The 16372-nt window shown below is 39.2% G+C and overlaps 1 protein-coding gene across 2 annotated transcripts in view; it reads left to right on the top strand.

Moving 5' to 3' along the window:
• The window catches only part of WIF1 (WNT inhibitory factor 1), a 72309-nt gene extending 56156 nt beyond the window's left edge, over positions 1-16153 (top strand). Inside the window, 4 exon segments of one of the 2 annotated variants that reach the window (NM_001260671.1) lie at positions 3836-3931; positions 10629-10724; positions 11534-11629; positions 15301-16153. In NM_001260671.1, coding sequence (NP_001247600.1) covers positions 3836-3931; positions 10629-10724; positions 11534-11629; positions 15301-15422 — 410 coding nt within the window. In that variant the 3' untranslated portion in view covers positions 15423-16153. 2 annotated transcript variants of the gene reach the window in all.
• The last annotated feature ends 219 nt before the right edge of the window (positions 16154-16372 follow it).

The following is a 16372-nucleotide window of genomic DNA, read 5'->3' as shown; positions in this document are numbered from 1 at the left end:
GCAAAAGTTTATTTTCATTCACAGAATGCTCCAGTGCATTTTGCCTGGTCAGTGGGCAGGGCAGCTCTTCTTCATGAAGTGACTCAGGAGCCCAGGCACCCTCTATCTGTGGTCCTGCCTAGAACTTTGGAACTCTCTAGATCCAGCCAATAGGCAGAGAAGGATTGAAGTAAGCACTGCTAAAAATAAGTAAATTAATTAAAAAATTTAAAGCCCTGGCCCAGAAGTAACCCACAAAACTTCCACACCTATTCCATAGGTAGGAATTAGCCTCATGGCCCTACCTGGATTCAGGCAGAAGAAATGTTGCCCCTGGCTGGACAGCTGTCTCCCACTGACATCTCATGTTATGTGAGTGGAGTGCAAATTTTTGTGAACAATTAGCTGGTCTATGCCACATGGAATTTTGGTATGTCCTAAATCGGTTTTGTGGGTGAACTTCCAAGGCTAAAATTAAACAACCTGCTATATATTGCCTAACCTAGAAGTTTACTGACTCCTGATTCAATACTTTGCTCACAAATCACATCCCAGAGAGATCGGGTTCTTCTTTCTCAACACTGCAGCCACACAGCCAGATTTTACTCTTAGTAAGTGTATTCAAACTTGGCCCTAAAATTGCTGAATGATTCATACTCTTTACAAGATACTTGTTTATTTTGCCCAGTTCACATCTTTTAAGTGGAAAAAAATAAAGACTATGCTGTGAAATTTGTATATTTAATAAAGTTATCTTTGTGTTAAAAATGCTAAGTGTATAAATAGAGCATTGTTTTTTGTCAATAAACATATAAGTTAAGATGGAATAATAAATTTTATTCTCGAAAAGTGTCTCTTTAGTGATCACTCAGTTAGTACCAAATAAGATTGCCATGAGCAGTTTTTTGTTGTTGTTTTTTTTTTTTAAAGGAAAGAGCCTTCAGTATGAGTCAGAATAATTTATGGTTGTTTACTCTTTTATGATGATACAGTTATGTGATTTTACTCTGAACATCTTTTGAGATATGTAAAGTATTATCCATCTCATCCTAGATAAGCAAAGTGAGGTTTATGGAACTTGAGTCGGTTGACCCAAATTCATATCCTGCACTGTACCATGTTGCCACCCAGGCTACCTAATTCAGCCCTCGATTCTTCCACAAGTGACTCTGAACCTGGGCAGGCAACTTGATCTCTGTGTGGACCATGCTTTTTCTATCTCTAGACTTGGAATTAAGCCACTGACCCTCCTGTCCCTCACCCCTGAGCTATATATAATAACTATATTGAGATAATATGTGAAAGCATTTCTGCCTTTTTAAAAGTGGTCTTTTAAAACTATAGTATTGGATTAAAAAACCTTTTTTAATGTGTTTTCATAAAGAGTAAGCACTATTTACTCTAATAAGAATTAACAGGCAGTGAGTAAAATTCATTACCGTGAATCTTTTTGTCTAAATTTAGCATTCAGTATCTCTGCTATTTTAAAACTGGGCATTCTAGAGCAGAATTAAACTCTTATGACCTCAAAACTATTAATAAATAACACAAATCCTCCAGAGATTTAGTTGAAAAACTCATATATTCACAAGAGACCTTCTTACGTAGGTGTGGCCATTGTTGGTGTGGTTTGCAAAATGGAGTGTCAATTGCAGTGTTTTTCTAGTGCTGTGGTGTCACAAACACCACAAGGTCACTGTTAAAGTAATATATCTATCTATATTCCAGTATATATTATATTTTATAATATTTTATCTTTCAAATGAAAGATTTTCCTACTCATCAGACTCCAGTAACTTCTTTATTCTTTTATAAAGTCTGTTGAAATTCCACTTGGTCTCACTGGAGATCTGGGAATACTAAAAAAATTTTTTTTCTACCTCAACAAAACGTGCTTTTATTCTCCAGGAAGGAATGTATGGAGGCTCTGGAAAAATGATTTAATTACTACTGTGGAGCTAGACCTCAGCACTATCTATTTGAACAAATATTAAAGAATAACTTTCATTGGCCCTTGGGACATCACAACCTTTAGGACCTAAGGAGTTTAGCATTGGCCAGTGGGGCCTCAGCCCCAGAGAAACATACTTCATGTCTCTAGCTGCTTGTTTTTCTAATCAAGAATCATTGAACAACAGAAATGTAGAGAAACTTGCTCATGGCAATACAATAGCATACAAGTACTAAGAGTGTGGCCAAGTTATATAACAACTTTGCCGAATTCTACCATTGCATTCTACACATCAGTAATTGGGCAGTGCCCATGGGACACGGGCCAAGTGGGCACTGATCCCAAAGTTTTTCAGGGCACTGATCTCATCGTTCCCTTTTATCTCCAAGAGAAACAGAAGTGAGGAGACAGGGCACATTTACAAAAACAACTGTCCAGCCTTAGCAATACTGCAGCAAAGAGGAGGCCCCAAGAGCTGGTTCTCCTAAATCCTAAATCCCATACCAAAATACTACAGCTCCCTTCCACGTTAAGAGGCTTGATTTTTTTGTGACCTGTGTGGGCAATGTAGCGAGACTCCATCTGTACAAAAAAATTTCAAAACTTAAGTAGGCATGGTAGTGTACACCTTTACTCCCAGTCATCTGGGAGGCTGAGGCAGGAAGATCCCTTAAGCCCAGGGGTTTAAGGCTGCAGTGAGCTATGATTGTGCCACTGTACTCCAGCCTGGGAGACAGAGCAAGACCCTGTCTCTTTCAAAAAACAACCAAACCAAAAAAAAAAAAAGAGTTTTGATTTTCCAAAGTGAGTACAGCACTGCCTTCAACTGGGAGATCTTTGTGATTTTAAACACAATTTATCATCTAAGAAGCATGATATTCATAGAACATTTTACTTGGTGGACTTTTTTTCCACAAAGAAAACATACACTTAGAACTTTTGGATTTCTTTTCTGATTTTCCTACTGGAAGCTTACTTTAGCTTTTGTTCATCTATAGCGAATTTTGGCCAATTTTATATGGGACAAGAACAAATAGGTCATATAACTGGAATTGCTAAAAATCCAAGCTCTCATTTTAATTTCCTTTATAGAATGAGCCAATTTGTCTATTTTTAGATATTTCCTCTCCTCCTCTCCCCATTTATCCATCCTCCCTCTATTTTAGGTGCTAGTGAGCAGTGAAATTCCAGAAATTGACACTGTGAGAGAAGGTTTAGGATGAATCACAAAGTGTGATTACTACCTGGATAATCTGGTTATTGGGCTCCCACTATGATACAGCCAACTTCATTGTCGTCTGGTCCATGCTGTGGCCACACTCCTACCTATGGCATCTCACCTGGGCCCACATTCTTTTTCTGAATACAGTTACTCTTTTCTCCAAAAGTCATAAAAGTCTATTTTTTTAAACAATCCCATTAAGATAAACCTTTGTTCATCTTATCCTGAAAGAAAGTAGCTTTTTTTCTTTGTCAGGTCCTGATATTTATGACTTCTCTTTTATCTATTCCAAAGTAAGTCTTCTCCTTTTTACTCTTCCTTTATCCTCCAATCTGATGTTTACAAAAAAAAATCCTTAGGTTTATACCATTCTTCTTCTTTTAAGGGCATAGATATGTATAAAAAAATTTAAAAAGCTAATTTTTTACTGTGCCTTTCTTCACTGAGATGGAAACTCCTACGGGTGGGTAGTATATGATGTGTGTGGTCTCCTATTATGTTCTGGAGTCTGCACATAGGCAAGCAATTGGTTACAATTTTTATATTTGTAAAGCAGCTTATTTCTTTAAGTCAGGAAATGGACAGGCAGCAGATGCCTAAAAATAGTACCTCACTTTAAGTGAAATTTGTGTTAGACTTAACCTACCGTCTAATGCCAACACCCCTGTTGCTCATTCTAACAGCAAATTGCTCAACCACCTGCTTTAACGGAGGGACCTGTTTCTACCCTGGAAAATGTATTTGCCCTCCAGGACTAGAGGGAGAGCAATGTGAAATAAGTGAGTATTAACTTTCTACCTTCTTTTGACTTAGGGAGAGCTTATAACCCCTTCATTTTATCAAGAAGGAGTCAGAAGCCCAGAGAGAATGAATAGATTGTCTAAGGTCTTAGGCCAGTGGTTTCTTTTTGCTAGATTCAGCTGCCATGCATTTTGGCTGAAGGTGGGGCAGAGTGACACAGCTCACCTCACAGGACTCAGAAGAAATGATCTCTGACTCGGTTATGTCTGGATTTGGATTATTCAGCATGTTGCATTGTTCTCTGCTAGTCATTTTGTCCTCTCCTCATTATGTGGAACCCAGAGGTTCAGACTGGAAATGTAGATCAGAGCTCTGGGACAGCTGGGATCTGTTTACCTACCTACCTGTTTCCCCTGCCGCTCACTGCCAGATGTCCTAGACTGAGCCTAACAACCCATCTAAGAGAAAAAGGTAGACTCAAGAAAAAGGAGGAAAAAAAGGCGCATAGCAATAATAAAAGAATGAAATAATAGCACACACGGCAACATGAATGAACCACACAGATACTAAGTGAAAGTAACCAGACACAAAAAATTACCTCCTGCATGATCCCATCTTTTTGAAGTTCAAGCTAATAGGTGAAACTAATGGATGACGGTGGAAACAAGAATCACAGCTGGAGCAAAAGGAACTTTATGGAATGCTAAGTATCTTGATTGGTGAAGTGTCACACATCTGTTTATATAAATAAAAATATCTGAACTGTAAACTTAAGATTGGTGCACATTATGCCTTTACTATATATTTGTCAGACTTCAATACACAAAAGTTAAAAACATAAGGGTTGAAATGTGGTAGCTTATCATCGTTTTCGGAATCAATATTCCAGTATTCCAATTGCTTGTCCAGGCTCTGCCACTGACCAGCCATGTAGCTCTCAGCAAGTCATGTAGCCTTCTCTTTAACCCGGAAATGAGGTAACTCCCTCCTAGATTGCCTTACAATCCAGAAGAACAGATAGCACCAAAGCACATGCTCAAGAAAGAGCAAAAGGAAGGTCAGCCTGTCCACTAAGGGTCCTGTGTCCCTGCCTTTCTTGATGTGTTGGTTGAGGGAAACTTGGTCTGTGTTTCATTTCCAGCTGTATCTGTAAAACACCACTGTTTGGTATAGCCAAACAGTGTGTACAGTAGTGTATATAGTAGTGTATTGTAGATTGAAAGTTGAATAAGACTAAGTTCCTGTTTGAACTTTCAACCTCTAATTTATTTGTGGGTTTTTGTACTTTAATGAGTAGTGGATGAAGTAACCATTTTTTATAGGGTTCAAATGAAATACCTCTAAAGTTTCCATAGAGCATGCAATTAATTGTCTGGGTGTGGTTTCTATTCTTATTAATTACTCTTCCCAGATAAAGATATCTCTGAATTAACTCCCCTCAATTTTCCCCTGTACTTACTTCAGACTCTGCACACTTACTTGGTTCATGGTTATGAATCTTTGTTCATAAACTCATTTTCCTTCATGTAAATATGCCCTTTCATGTCCTTAGGTTTATGAATCTTCTGTTGGCAGAGACAATGTTCTGTATTCTTGGTTTTTTGTTTTGTTTTTTTCTAACTGCATCAAAAAATGTGGGTCTTTGAAAGCTCCTGATTCACCCTACTGCAAGTTTTATCCAAAACCTCTGCGGAAGTTTCCTGTTTCTATCATGGCAACCACATTACCAGGAAAATATGGAAATGGGTCTTGAGTTGAAAAGTGCCTCTAAAGGTATAGAAACAAAAAAGTATAGTTGAATTATGTATTCTTTTTTTTTTTTGAGATGGAGTCTCGCTCTGTCACCCAGGCTGGAGTGCAATGGCCAGATCTCAGCTCACTGCAAGCTCCGCCTCCCAGGTTTACACCGTTCTCCTGCCTCAGCCTCCTGAGTAGCTGGTACTACAGGCGCCCGCCACCTTGCCCGGCTAGTTTTTTGTATTTTTTAGTAGAGACGGGGTTTGACCTTGTTAGCCAGGATGGTCTCCATCTCCTGACCTCGTGATCCACCCGTCTCGGCCTCCCAAAGTGCTGGGATTACAGGCTTGAGCCACTGCGCCCAGCCCCTGTATTCTTATTTTTAATTAAGATATAAGTCACAATCATATAAAATTCAACATTTTAAAATGTACCATTCAGGTTATTCACAAGATTATGTAGCCATCACCTCTATCAAATTCCAGAACATGTTATCATCCCCAAAAGAAAGTCTATACCTATTAGCAGTCACTCCCTCTTCCCCTCTCCCACCAGACCCTGGCAACCAATAAGCTACTTTCTGTCTCTAGACTTGCTTATTCTTAACATTTCACATAAATGGAATCATACAAGATGTGGCATTTCTTGTATGGCTTCTTTCACCTGGGTTCATTCTAATGTTTTCAATGCTCACTCATGGTGTAGCATATATCAGTGCATTATTCCTTTTTATTGCCAAATAATATTTCATTTTATGGATTTACTACATTTTGTTTATTTATCAGTTGTTGGACATTTGGGTTGTTTCCACTTTGGGGCTATTATGAATAATATTGCTATGAAAATCTGTGTGTGAGATGTTTGTGTGGACGTTTCCATTTCTTCAGAATATTTACCTGGGGGTGGAATTGCTGAGTCACATGGTAACAACTTTTTTGAGGAACTACCAGACTGTTTTCCAAACATTTCCAAAATGTTGCGTCATTTTACATTCCCACCAGCAGTATATGAGGGTTCCAGTTTCTCCACATCCTCACCAGCACTCATTGCTGGCTGTATTTGTTTGTTTGTTTGTTTTGTTTTTTAATGAAATGTATATTCTGATGTCATCTTTATTTTCATTTCTCCTGACCTCTATCAAGAATGATACCATCTCACCTGGGCGCAGTGGCTCATGCCTATAATCTCAGCACTTTGAGAGGCTGAGGCAGGCGGATCACCTGAGGTCAGGAGTTAGAGACCAGTCTGGCCAACATGACAAAACCCCATCTCTACTAAAAACACAACAATTAGCCAGGTGTGGTGACAGGCGCCTGTAGTACTAGCTACTCAGGAGACTGAGGCAAAAGAATCACTTGAACCGTGGAGGCAGAGGTTGCAGTGAGCCAAGGCTGAGCCACTGCACTCTAGCCTAGGAGACAAGAGCAAAACTCCATCTTAAAAAAAAAAAAAGAAGAAGAATGATACCATCTCAAACTTCATTCTGAGTTGATTGTGAGATGTGCTTGTAGGTTAACAAAATTATAATTAGAGGTATCTGGATGGATGATATGTACATTCATCTTGTTATCTAAGACTCATGGATTTCCCAAGAATCTTTAATGAACCTTCAGTTAAAAAGACTACCCAAATTATTTATAATCCTTTTCTACTGCAAAGATTATTAGAAAAGAATTAGAAAAGGATTTTAAAAATAACTGAGTGGGTTCTTCTTATAAAAGTTCTCAATATAAAATGTTCTCTGTTAAAAATTTTTAGAATATTGGAGGAAACAGTTAAAAATCACCTACCATCCTAAAACCCAGAGTTAACAATTGTTGGCACTTAAAAACCCTTTTATCTTTTTTCTTCATTAAACTGTCATGAATTTAAGTTATCCTACAATTGCATAGGTGGAGGAAATCTAACGTCTTTATTTTGTCAATACCTTATTTCATTGTTCTTACAAGGACTCATCCATTGGTTACAGTAAAAATGCCAACAGCCTAAACTTAGTCAAATCTGTTTGTCTTCAGGCAGGGCTTAGTCTGTCTCTCTCTCTCTCTGTCTCTGTCTCTGTCTCTCTCTCTCTCTCTCTCTCTCTCTCTCTCTCTCTCGATGGAGTCTAGCTCTGTCACCCAGGCTGGAGTGCAATGGCACCATCTTGGCTCTCTGCAACCTCCGCCTTCCAGGTTCAAGCGATTCTCCTCCCACAGCCTCCCGAGTAGCTGGGATTACAGGTGCCTGCCACCACGCCTGACTAATTTTTTTATGTTTTTAGCAGAGACAGGATTTCACCATATTGGCCAGGCTGGTCTTGAACTCCTGGCCTCCAGTGATCTGCTCACCTCAGCCTTCCAAAGTTCTGGGATTACAGGCGTGAGCCACCATGCCCAGCTAGGGCTTAGTCTCTTAAGTAAAAATGTGCCATCTCCCAGGCTGAATCAGTTTTCCACTATTTAATGGGTAGAATTTGGTTGCAAAATATTTTCAGGAAAAAGAAGTTCATATTAAAGATGTTTCCAGTATTCTGAATTTTAAAACAATCAGATCTTCATGAATTTTGGCTCTTACAGTCTTTGAACTAGTAATGGCTTTCAAATGTCTAACATCTCCTGCAGTCACGTTTCTGTTGTGTGATAGCCAGGAGAGAATGTCCTCCTTCCTGACTGCGGTGAATCTAAGGGTCCTCACTTCCCTGTTGCCATGAAAACAAAAAACCTCTTGAAGTCAATGAAAGGATTCTCTCCACCAATCATTTTCTGTGTTATCCCAGTTACCAACTTCACCCCTCATAGAGGAGGAGAAAATTCGGGCCCACCAAGTAGTTTACATATGAGTACTCTGTGTTTTCTGCCATATAATTATCATCCCATACCTTGCTCGCTTGAAAAAACCTGGTGCATTGCAGAGTACTGTGATATGACCCAATTTTGTGTATATGTTGGAGTCAGGTATTTCTTTGATGCAAATGGAAATTTGGAGTTAGATATTCCTTCTTCTGGGTGAGAGTTGAGATCTTAACTAAACAGTAAATGGTATTCTTGTATTCAAACCTGGCCAAAAAAAAAAAAAAAAAGAGGATCCTCTTTTGGTCAATGAAGAGGTGATATTCTGTTATTAAGTTTGTTTTAATAACTGTTTCTGGAACACCTCTATGCAGAAAAACCTCAATGTCTAACAGCATTCCAGGTTTGTGAGAGACCCTAACATCCCAATATTGTTATGTCTATATTGTCTCTACAATGACTAAATACTGCTTTGGTCTACTCATATATGAAGAAAGTCCCTTTAGGTAAATAAAAAAATAAAATGTTTTTAGTAGAATGATTTTCATAAAGAATTTACTTCTTGCTTGTCACGAATAGTACTTGTCAGTAAAATATATAGGGGTTGACTTCCTTCACAGCTTTCTTTGGCAATAAAAAGAAGGGCTTAGAGAGTGAAAGGCGGGTTGGTTTAGGATAAATTTTCATTAGTTCTCCTTATATACCCAGAAACCTTTGTAATGAGTGTTCTGCTGAAGTGAATAAAAAGAAAAGAAAAAGAACAACAAAAGCAATCCAAACTCCTCCACTACCAAAATCTATGGGCTACTTGCTGTCTTCAAAACATCTTATGCCAGGCATAGGATGTGGTTTCAGCTCTAGGTAAAAAGTACCTTATCTTCCACTTCTTCAAAAGCTAGGACTTAGGATAGCAAATAATAGATTGCAGAGGGAGAATAGCCTCTGGAGAAAGAAGTGAGAAATTTATTACATGATTTTTACACCTAGGGCCTTACTCCAGCTCTAAAATTCTGTGATTCAAAGATCTGTGAAAAGCATTCGTAATACTCATTGGGCAAAGAGAAAAAAGAAATTACGAAGTATCATTATGGACCTAGGACGTTCCAGGAAAATGCACTGCTGTGATATTGGGCACCTTTTGTGTCACATCTCACAGCCTCTTGGCCAGCCTTGCACGCCAGCCATTGCCACTGCACCTCGACTTAGCGGCCCCATACTCCTGCTTTCCATCCACAAACACACTTTTGTGTTGCCTTTCCCTCCTTCCGTTTCACCCCTCCCATTCCCCCATTCCTGTTTCCTACAATCACTTCCCCAAATAAACTAGCTGCATGGAGGTCCTGCTTTCTGGGGAATCCTAGGCAAAGACTGTCATCAGGTACAGGTATAGAGTCACTTTCAAAAAAAGTGACATTCAAAAATCAAAACTCGGCCACGCATGGTGGCTCATGCCTGTAATCCCATCATTTTGGGAGGTTGAGGTAGGAGGATCACTTGAGGTCAGGAGTTCGAGACCAGCTTGGCCAACAAGGTGAAACCCCGTCTCTATTAAAAATACAAAAATTAGCCAGGCATGGTGCCACATGTCTGTGTTCCCAGCAACCCTGGAGGATGAGGCAGGAGAATCACTTGAACCTAGGAGACGGAGGATGCAGTGAGCCAAGGTCCCGCCACTATACTCCAGCCTGGGCAAAATAGCAAGATTCCATCTCAAAAAGAACCAAAAAACAAAAACCAATACCCAGAGAAAAGATTATTAAAAGGGCCCTTTATGTCATAACTTTTAGTAAAGTATATCTTAGCAAGTATTTATGAGTCAGTTAAAAGATTATTCTGTTTATTAAAAAGTAATTGGATTGAGCATGGTGGCTTGTGCTTATAATCCCAGCACTTTGGGAGGCCAAGGCGGGCAGATCACTTGAGGTCAGGAGATGGAGACTAACCTGACCAACAGGATGAAACCCCGTCTTTACTTAAAAAAAAAATATATATATATATACAGCATTTTGGCAACACATTTATAATCCAAAAGTGTAAGTTAAAACTATTATCCTATCTGTTCCAAAAACAAAACTCAAACAAAATAAAAGCCAGAGTAGATCTGAAATAAATGAAAATTGCCATTTAAAAGCATTTATCCTCTCAAAGCCTTGTAATTCCTCTGAAAAATGTAATTACCTCTGAATGAAGCACCAGGTACCTTGTTTAGTTGCATTCTTCTCTTTTTCAGGCAAATGCCCACAACCCTGTCGAAATGGAGGTAAATGCATTGGTAAAAGCAAATGTAAGTGTTCCAAAGGTTACCAGGGAGACCTCTGTTCAAAGCGTAAGTACCCCATACACATTGCCAATGTGGGCTACGGGGTCATTAAACTAGCAGGAGTCTCTCACTGCATACTTCTGTGCCTACTGCATGTTGCCCGGGCATCACAGTTAACCTTTCTTCACTGACATATATGCTTCCTTATGTAGACCAGAGGCGTTGTATGAAATCTGTGCATGTAAAAAAATGGATACTCACACATGCAACTGAATGTTTTAACTATAAGGTAGTTTCTTTGTTTTGTTTTGTTTTTTGAGACGGAGTCTCACTCTGTCACCCAGGCTGGAGTGCAGTGGCGCAATCTAGGACCATTGCAACCTCCGCCTCCCAGATTTAATTGATTCTCCTGCCTCAGCCTCCTGAATAGCTGGGACTACAGGTGCCTGCCACCACACCCAGCCAATCTTTGTATTTTTTCAGTAGAGATGGGGTTTCACCATCTTGGCCAGGTTGGTCCTGAACTCCTGACCTCGTGATCCACCTGCCTCAGCCTCCCGAAGTGTTAGGATTACAGGCGTGAGCCACAGCGCCCAGCCAGGTGTTTTCTTAAGGAAAATAAACTTCCATGATCCAGCAGTTTCAAAATCCTACTGAACGTCTTTTGCAAATGAAAAATATCATGCTTAAAGATCATTCTCAGGACTTTACAAAAAGTCCAAAACCAACTTATGGCTGGAGATTGACTTAGGAAAAAAAATTAGAGGATGAAGCCAAAACTAACACGTTCTAAAGAATTGCAAGGAAAGCAACTATGTAACTCTGTTGAAAAAGGAAAGCTCAGGAAATACTCTTTTTATTTCCTTTAATTCTAGCTGTCTGCGAGCCTGGCTGTGGTGCACATGGAACCTGCCATGAACCCAACAAATGCCAGTGTCAAGAAGGTTGGCATGGAAGACACTGCAATAAAAGTGAGTGGGAGAAATAAAAAGTTGTAAACAAGGAAAAAAATAAAAATAAAAGTGAGTGGGAGACCAGAAGAAGAGCCAGCCTTTTCACTTCTGTTTCTTGACTTCAAAGGCTAACAGTCAACCTATAACTCAGCCCCGCTTTCCATTTCATTAAAAGCAGCTTCTGTGCCTCTTCTCCCCCACACTTCTCCACCTCTTTAAACTTTAGAGTCTAAGCTTTAGTGTGTAAAGAGTAATGCATCTTTGTAAAATATCACATCTGTAAAATATCATAAATATTTTCTAGGCTAAATTAGTAATACAGATTGATTTGGGGTAATACAGTATGTTAACTATGAAAGAAATGACATATGAAATTAAGATTTTTAAATCAAATGTGGAATCAGTATCTCCTTGCCTCTGATTTTATAATTCATGATTTGTCAAGTATCATTATAAAACATGAAGCATTTTGCTTCTTAAAATATTTAAATCGTATTGGTAATAGCAAGTAAATGAGTTCTTTTGAGGGAAAGAAAAGGTTTATAAAGTTGTCTGTGGGAGAGATGTTATAATGGAGTTACATTTTTTCAAAATTTACTACCAAAAATGAGCTAGCTATGTAGATAAACAGCTGGCCTCTTTTAGACACACAATGAAACTTGCTAAATGCGTTCAGTATTGTTGTGGTCTCTCCTGTGCTAAGCATGAATCCGAGCACTGGGGACACACCAGTACACAGACAGAAAAGGCCCTGCCTTGTGGAGTGGAGGGACAGTCAATTAGCAAATTACCAAAACAACACAGTTTCAGCATTTCTGGCAGCTAGAACTCAGTCTCCTAAGCTTGGGCCCACTGTCCACTTTAGTTTGAAAAAAGGAAGACATCAGTCACACACCATACTCTTCAAAAACATGATTCCTAGCTGGGAGTGGTGGCGCATGCCTGTAGTCCCAGCTACTTGGGAGACTGAGGCAAAAGGATTTCTTGAATCCAGGAGTTTGAGATCAGCCTGGGCAACATAGCAAGACCCTGTCTCTAAAATTAAATAAATAAATAAATTAATTAATTAAAAAAAGCAAATTCACAAAATTCCAGGTTGTGTCTACCATATTATGTCACCAAAGTAATGGATACAAGTTGAACAAATCACTCACATGTCAGATGTTTTCCTAGACCAGTAGTCTCCAAAGGTTGGTGAATGCAACCCAGTGAGTGTTGAAATTATCCACTGGGGTGCTAAAAGAATATACTAGTTTTTAAATATTTTTTATATTTTAAATTTGATTTATATATATAAATATACATTTAATATACTTATGGTCATCTTTCTAATTTCTAAGTTTTGCTTATATTTTACAATGTTCATATTGTATTAGTTTAATGTAGCTATAATATAATGTATAGATAATGTATCTATAACAGATGTAGTTGTACATCTGTTTACTTTAAGGTAGGTTGGTGTCTGGTCTAGGTTACATGCATTAGTCTGTTCTTGCACTGCTATGAAGAACTTCCAGACACTGAGTAACCTATAAAGGAAAGAGGTTTGACTCACACTTCCATATGGCTAGGGAGGCCTCAGGAAACTTACAATCATGGCAGAAGGCAAACGGAGACAGGTACCTTCTTCATAAGGTGGAAGGAGAGAGAATGACCATAGAAGGAACTTGCCAAACACTTATAAAACTATCAGATCTCGTGAAAACTCACTCACTATCAGGAGAACAGCATAGCGGAACCATCCCCATGATTCAATTGCCTCCACCTGGTGTCTCCCTTGACACATGGGGATTATGGGGATTACAATTCAAGATGAGATTTGGGTGGGGGCACAGCTGAACCATATCACTACACTAAGCCATTGATTTGATGCTTTTTCTCCATTGAATTAACTGGATGGTTGATTAAATTGGCTTCAGGTGGACACAGTTTAATAAGCAGTGCAGCTCCTCAGGAAAGTCGCTTCTCACACAGTGGGAATGGTTGAATGGTATCCCTCCTAGGACATACTGATAAGGAGATCTTCTTTGGACTAAAAGACCTGTAGGAGACTCAATATTTCTAGCGCCATTTTGGAAAAGAGTAAACCGAAGCCCTTATGCCACCCTCAACTGGAGACAAACCCTGAGGCTAGTCTCAGAATCAAAATAACTTTCAAAAATCCTCACACCTAGATCAGACCACACATCCCAGGACTTAGTTACAAAGGTCCTCTAAGACTCACTTCCGGGTCCCAGTGATCCCCACAAGTGATGAAGAGGGGAGAACAAGGGCACTGTTACTTCTGATGTACCCAGTCATTCTTCTAAAGGGAAGGCAAGTTAGGGGCCCTCGTGTAGTAGATGAGCCCTCCTGACAGGTCTGCCAGCCTCCAAATAGCACCCCCACTTGGAGATTATGCTGCTGAAAGCTTCTGCCATCAGTGTGCCTCCTTCAAATCCAAGCATTGCATGCCAAGAAGATGACCTGGTGCTTGATTCAAATGCAAATGTGTTTTCCAGGAGAAGTCACCCAGCCATTTTGTACATTAGCTAAAATAATTGAACTGAAAGAAGGGGGTTTATTTTGATTAGAGGGAGGTCAAGGAAGCTCTGAGGCATAGAGTTCTGCTAAGAACATACTTCCAGTGGGATGACACGTTGGGAGGTCCAGGGACCCAGGCATCATGGTGAGGAGGAGGATACTGGAGACAGACGTCCCTGCATAGGCTCACCCTCACCAACAGGGAAGTTTGGGCTTCATGGGTCACAGGCCAAGCAGCATGGTAGGGATTTACTCCAGTTCATTGGTGGCTCAGGTTCTGACCACTCCAAGAGCTACTAGACTACATATTGACAATTCAAAGAAACACATTCAGGAAAAAATTATTCTGTTCTCGGTAGCTGCGTAATGGCACGTTTGCATTTAAAAACACAAGGAACAAATAAATGCTGATTTAACTTTGATGCACAAGAAGATGGAGGCAGATTTTTACAATGTAATTTGCTGCCTTGGATCAGTTTTAGGAAATGAGAAATGAGTCACTACCCCCGAGCATCACCCCAAGTAGGAAGAAGGGAGGTCTGAAGTTGTGTAACTCAGTACATTCCATTTACAACCCAGGTGGAAACAGATAGATGACCACCTTGACCAAAACACAAATCTCCATTGATAAGGAAGAGTCAGTTCAAATCTTAACCTTTTCCTTAACACGTATAATGGAAGTCCTTAATTTTTACAAAATTCCTGTCTTATAAGTGCAATAGCCACACCCAATCATGTGATCTTTATGAAGAGTAGGGTCATCATATTGAACTGGATCAATATCAGCTAGGTTAGGTTTGCAGTGCAGTGAAAAGGATCAATGACCAAATCTGTAGCCGCATTCAAAATTTCAGTGCTAGATCCTTACCAGCCTTTGGATGGAGACTATCCTTCCAGTCACATTCACCCAGATCTTGCATCAAGAGTTTCTGCATGGCGAGAATATATAGAGAATAGGAAATCCAACAGAAACCTGGTTTCATGGAGTTAGTAAAATGGGTTGCTCTTAACAGAGATCTCTTCAGTCAGGTAGCTTTTTGTGGTCATTGTGGTTTTTCACTCTGGGTTGAAAAGGCAAAAATGGATTTCATTTGAATGGTTAGTAATGAATCTGAAGAGCCTGGTTTTGTAGTTTCTTTCCTTTTAAGCTGTGAATAATTTTGCAGGGTATGGAGCCAGCCTCATACATGCCCTGAGGCCAGCAGGCGCCCAGCTCAGGCAGCACACGCCTTCACTTAAAAAGGCCGAGGAGCGGCGGGATCCACCTGAATCCAATTACATCTGGTGAACTCCGACATCTGAAACGTTTTAAGTTACACCAAGTTCATAGCCTTTGTTAACCTTTCATGTGTTGAATGTTCAAATAATGTTCATTACACTTAAGAATACTGGCCTGAATTTTATTAGCTTCATTATAAATCACTGAGCTGATATTTACTCTTCCTTTTAAGTTTTCTAAGTACATCTGTAGCATGATGGTATAGATTTTCTTGTTTCAATGCTTTGGGACAGATTTTATATTATGTCATTTGATCAGGTTAAGATTTTCAGTGTGTAGTTGGCAGATATTTTCAAAATCACAATGCATTTATGGTGTCTGGGGGCAGGGGAACATTCGAAAGGTTAAATTGGGGAAAAATGTGTAAGTCACAAGAATTTGGATGGAGCCATTAATAATGTTGAAGTTACAGCATTTCAGATTTTATTGTCAGATATTTAGATGTTTGTCACATTTTTTAAAAATCGCTCTTAACTTTTAAACTCTCAATACAGTATATTTTGACCTTACCATTATTCCAGAGATTCAGTATTAAAAAAAAAAAAAAAAACATTACACTGTGGTAGTGGCATTTAAACAATATAATATATTCTAAACACAATGAAATAGGGAATATAATGTATGAACTTTTTGCATTGGCTTGAAGCAATATAATATATTGTAAACAAAACACAGCTCTTACATAATAAACATTTTATACTGTTTGTATGTATAAAATAAAGGTGCTGCTTTAGTTTTCTGAGTGTTGCACGGAGGTGATCTTTGCACATGCTGTCTTATGAAAATAAAGTTGGTTGCAATTTAGTGGTAGTTAATATTTCCAGTATCATAAAGAAACAAAGCTATTCCTTTGTCTACCCCTGCCTTAGCTCTTCAGTGTCAGCCCTCCCTCCCAGCTCTCTAACTGTACTCCAGCCATGCCATACTGCTCTCTGTTGTCACCACCTGCAACGCTATTT

Source organism: Macaca mulatta, chromosome 11 (assembly GCF_049350105.2).
Source record: "Macaca mulatta isolate MMU2019108-1 chromosome 11, T2T-MMU8v2.0, whole genome shotgun sequence".
Taxonomy (NCBI): domain Eukaryota; kingdom Metazoa; phylum Chordata; class Mammalia; order Primates; family Cercopithecidae; genus Macaca; species Macaca mulatta.
Note: the sequence above shows the minus strand (reverse complement) of the source record. Positions and strands in the feature narration are given on the sequence as shown.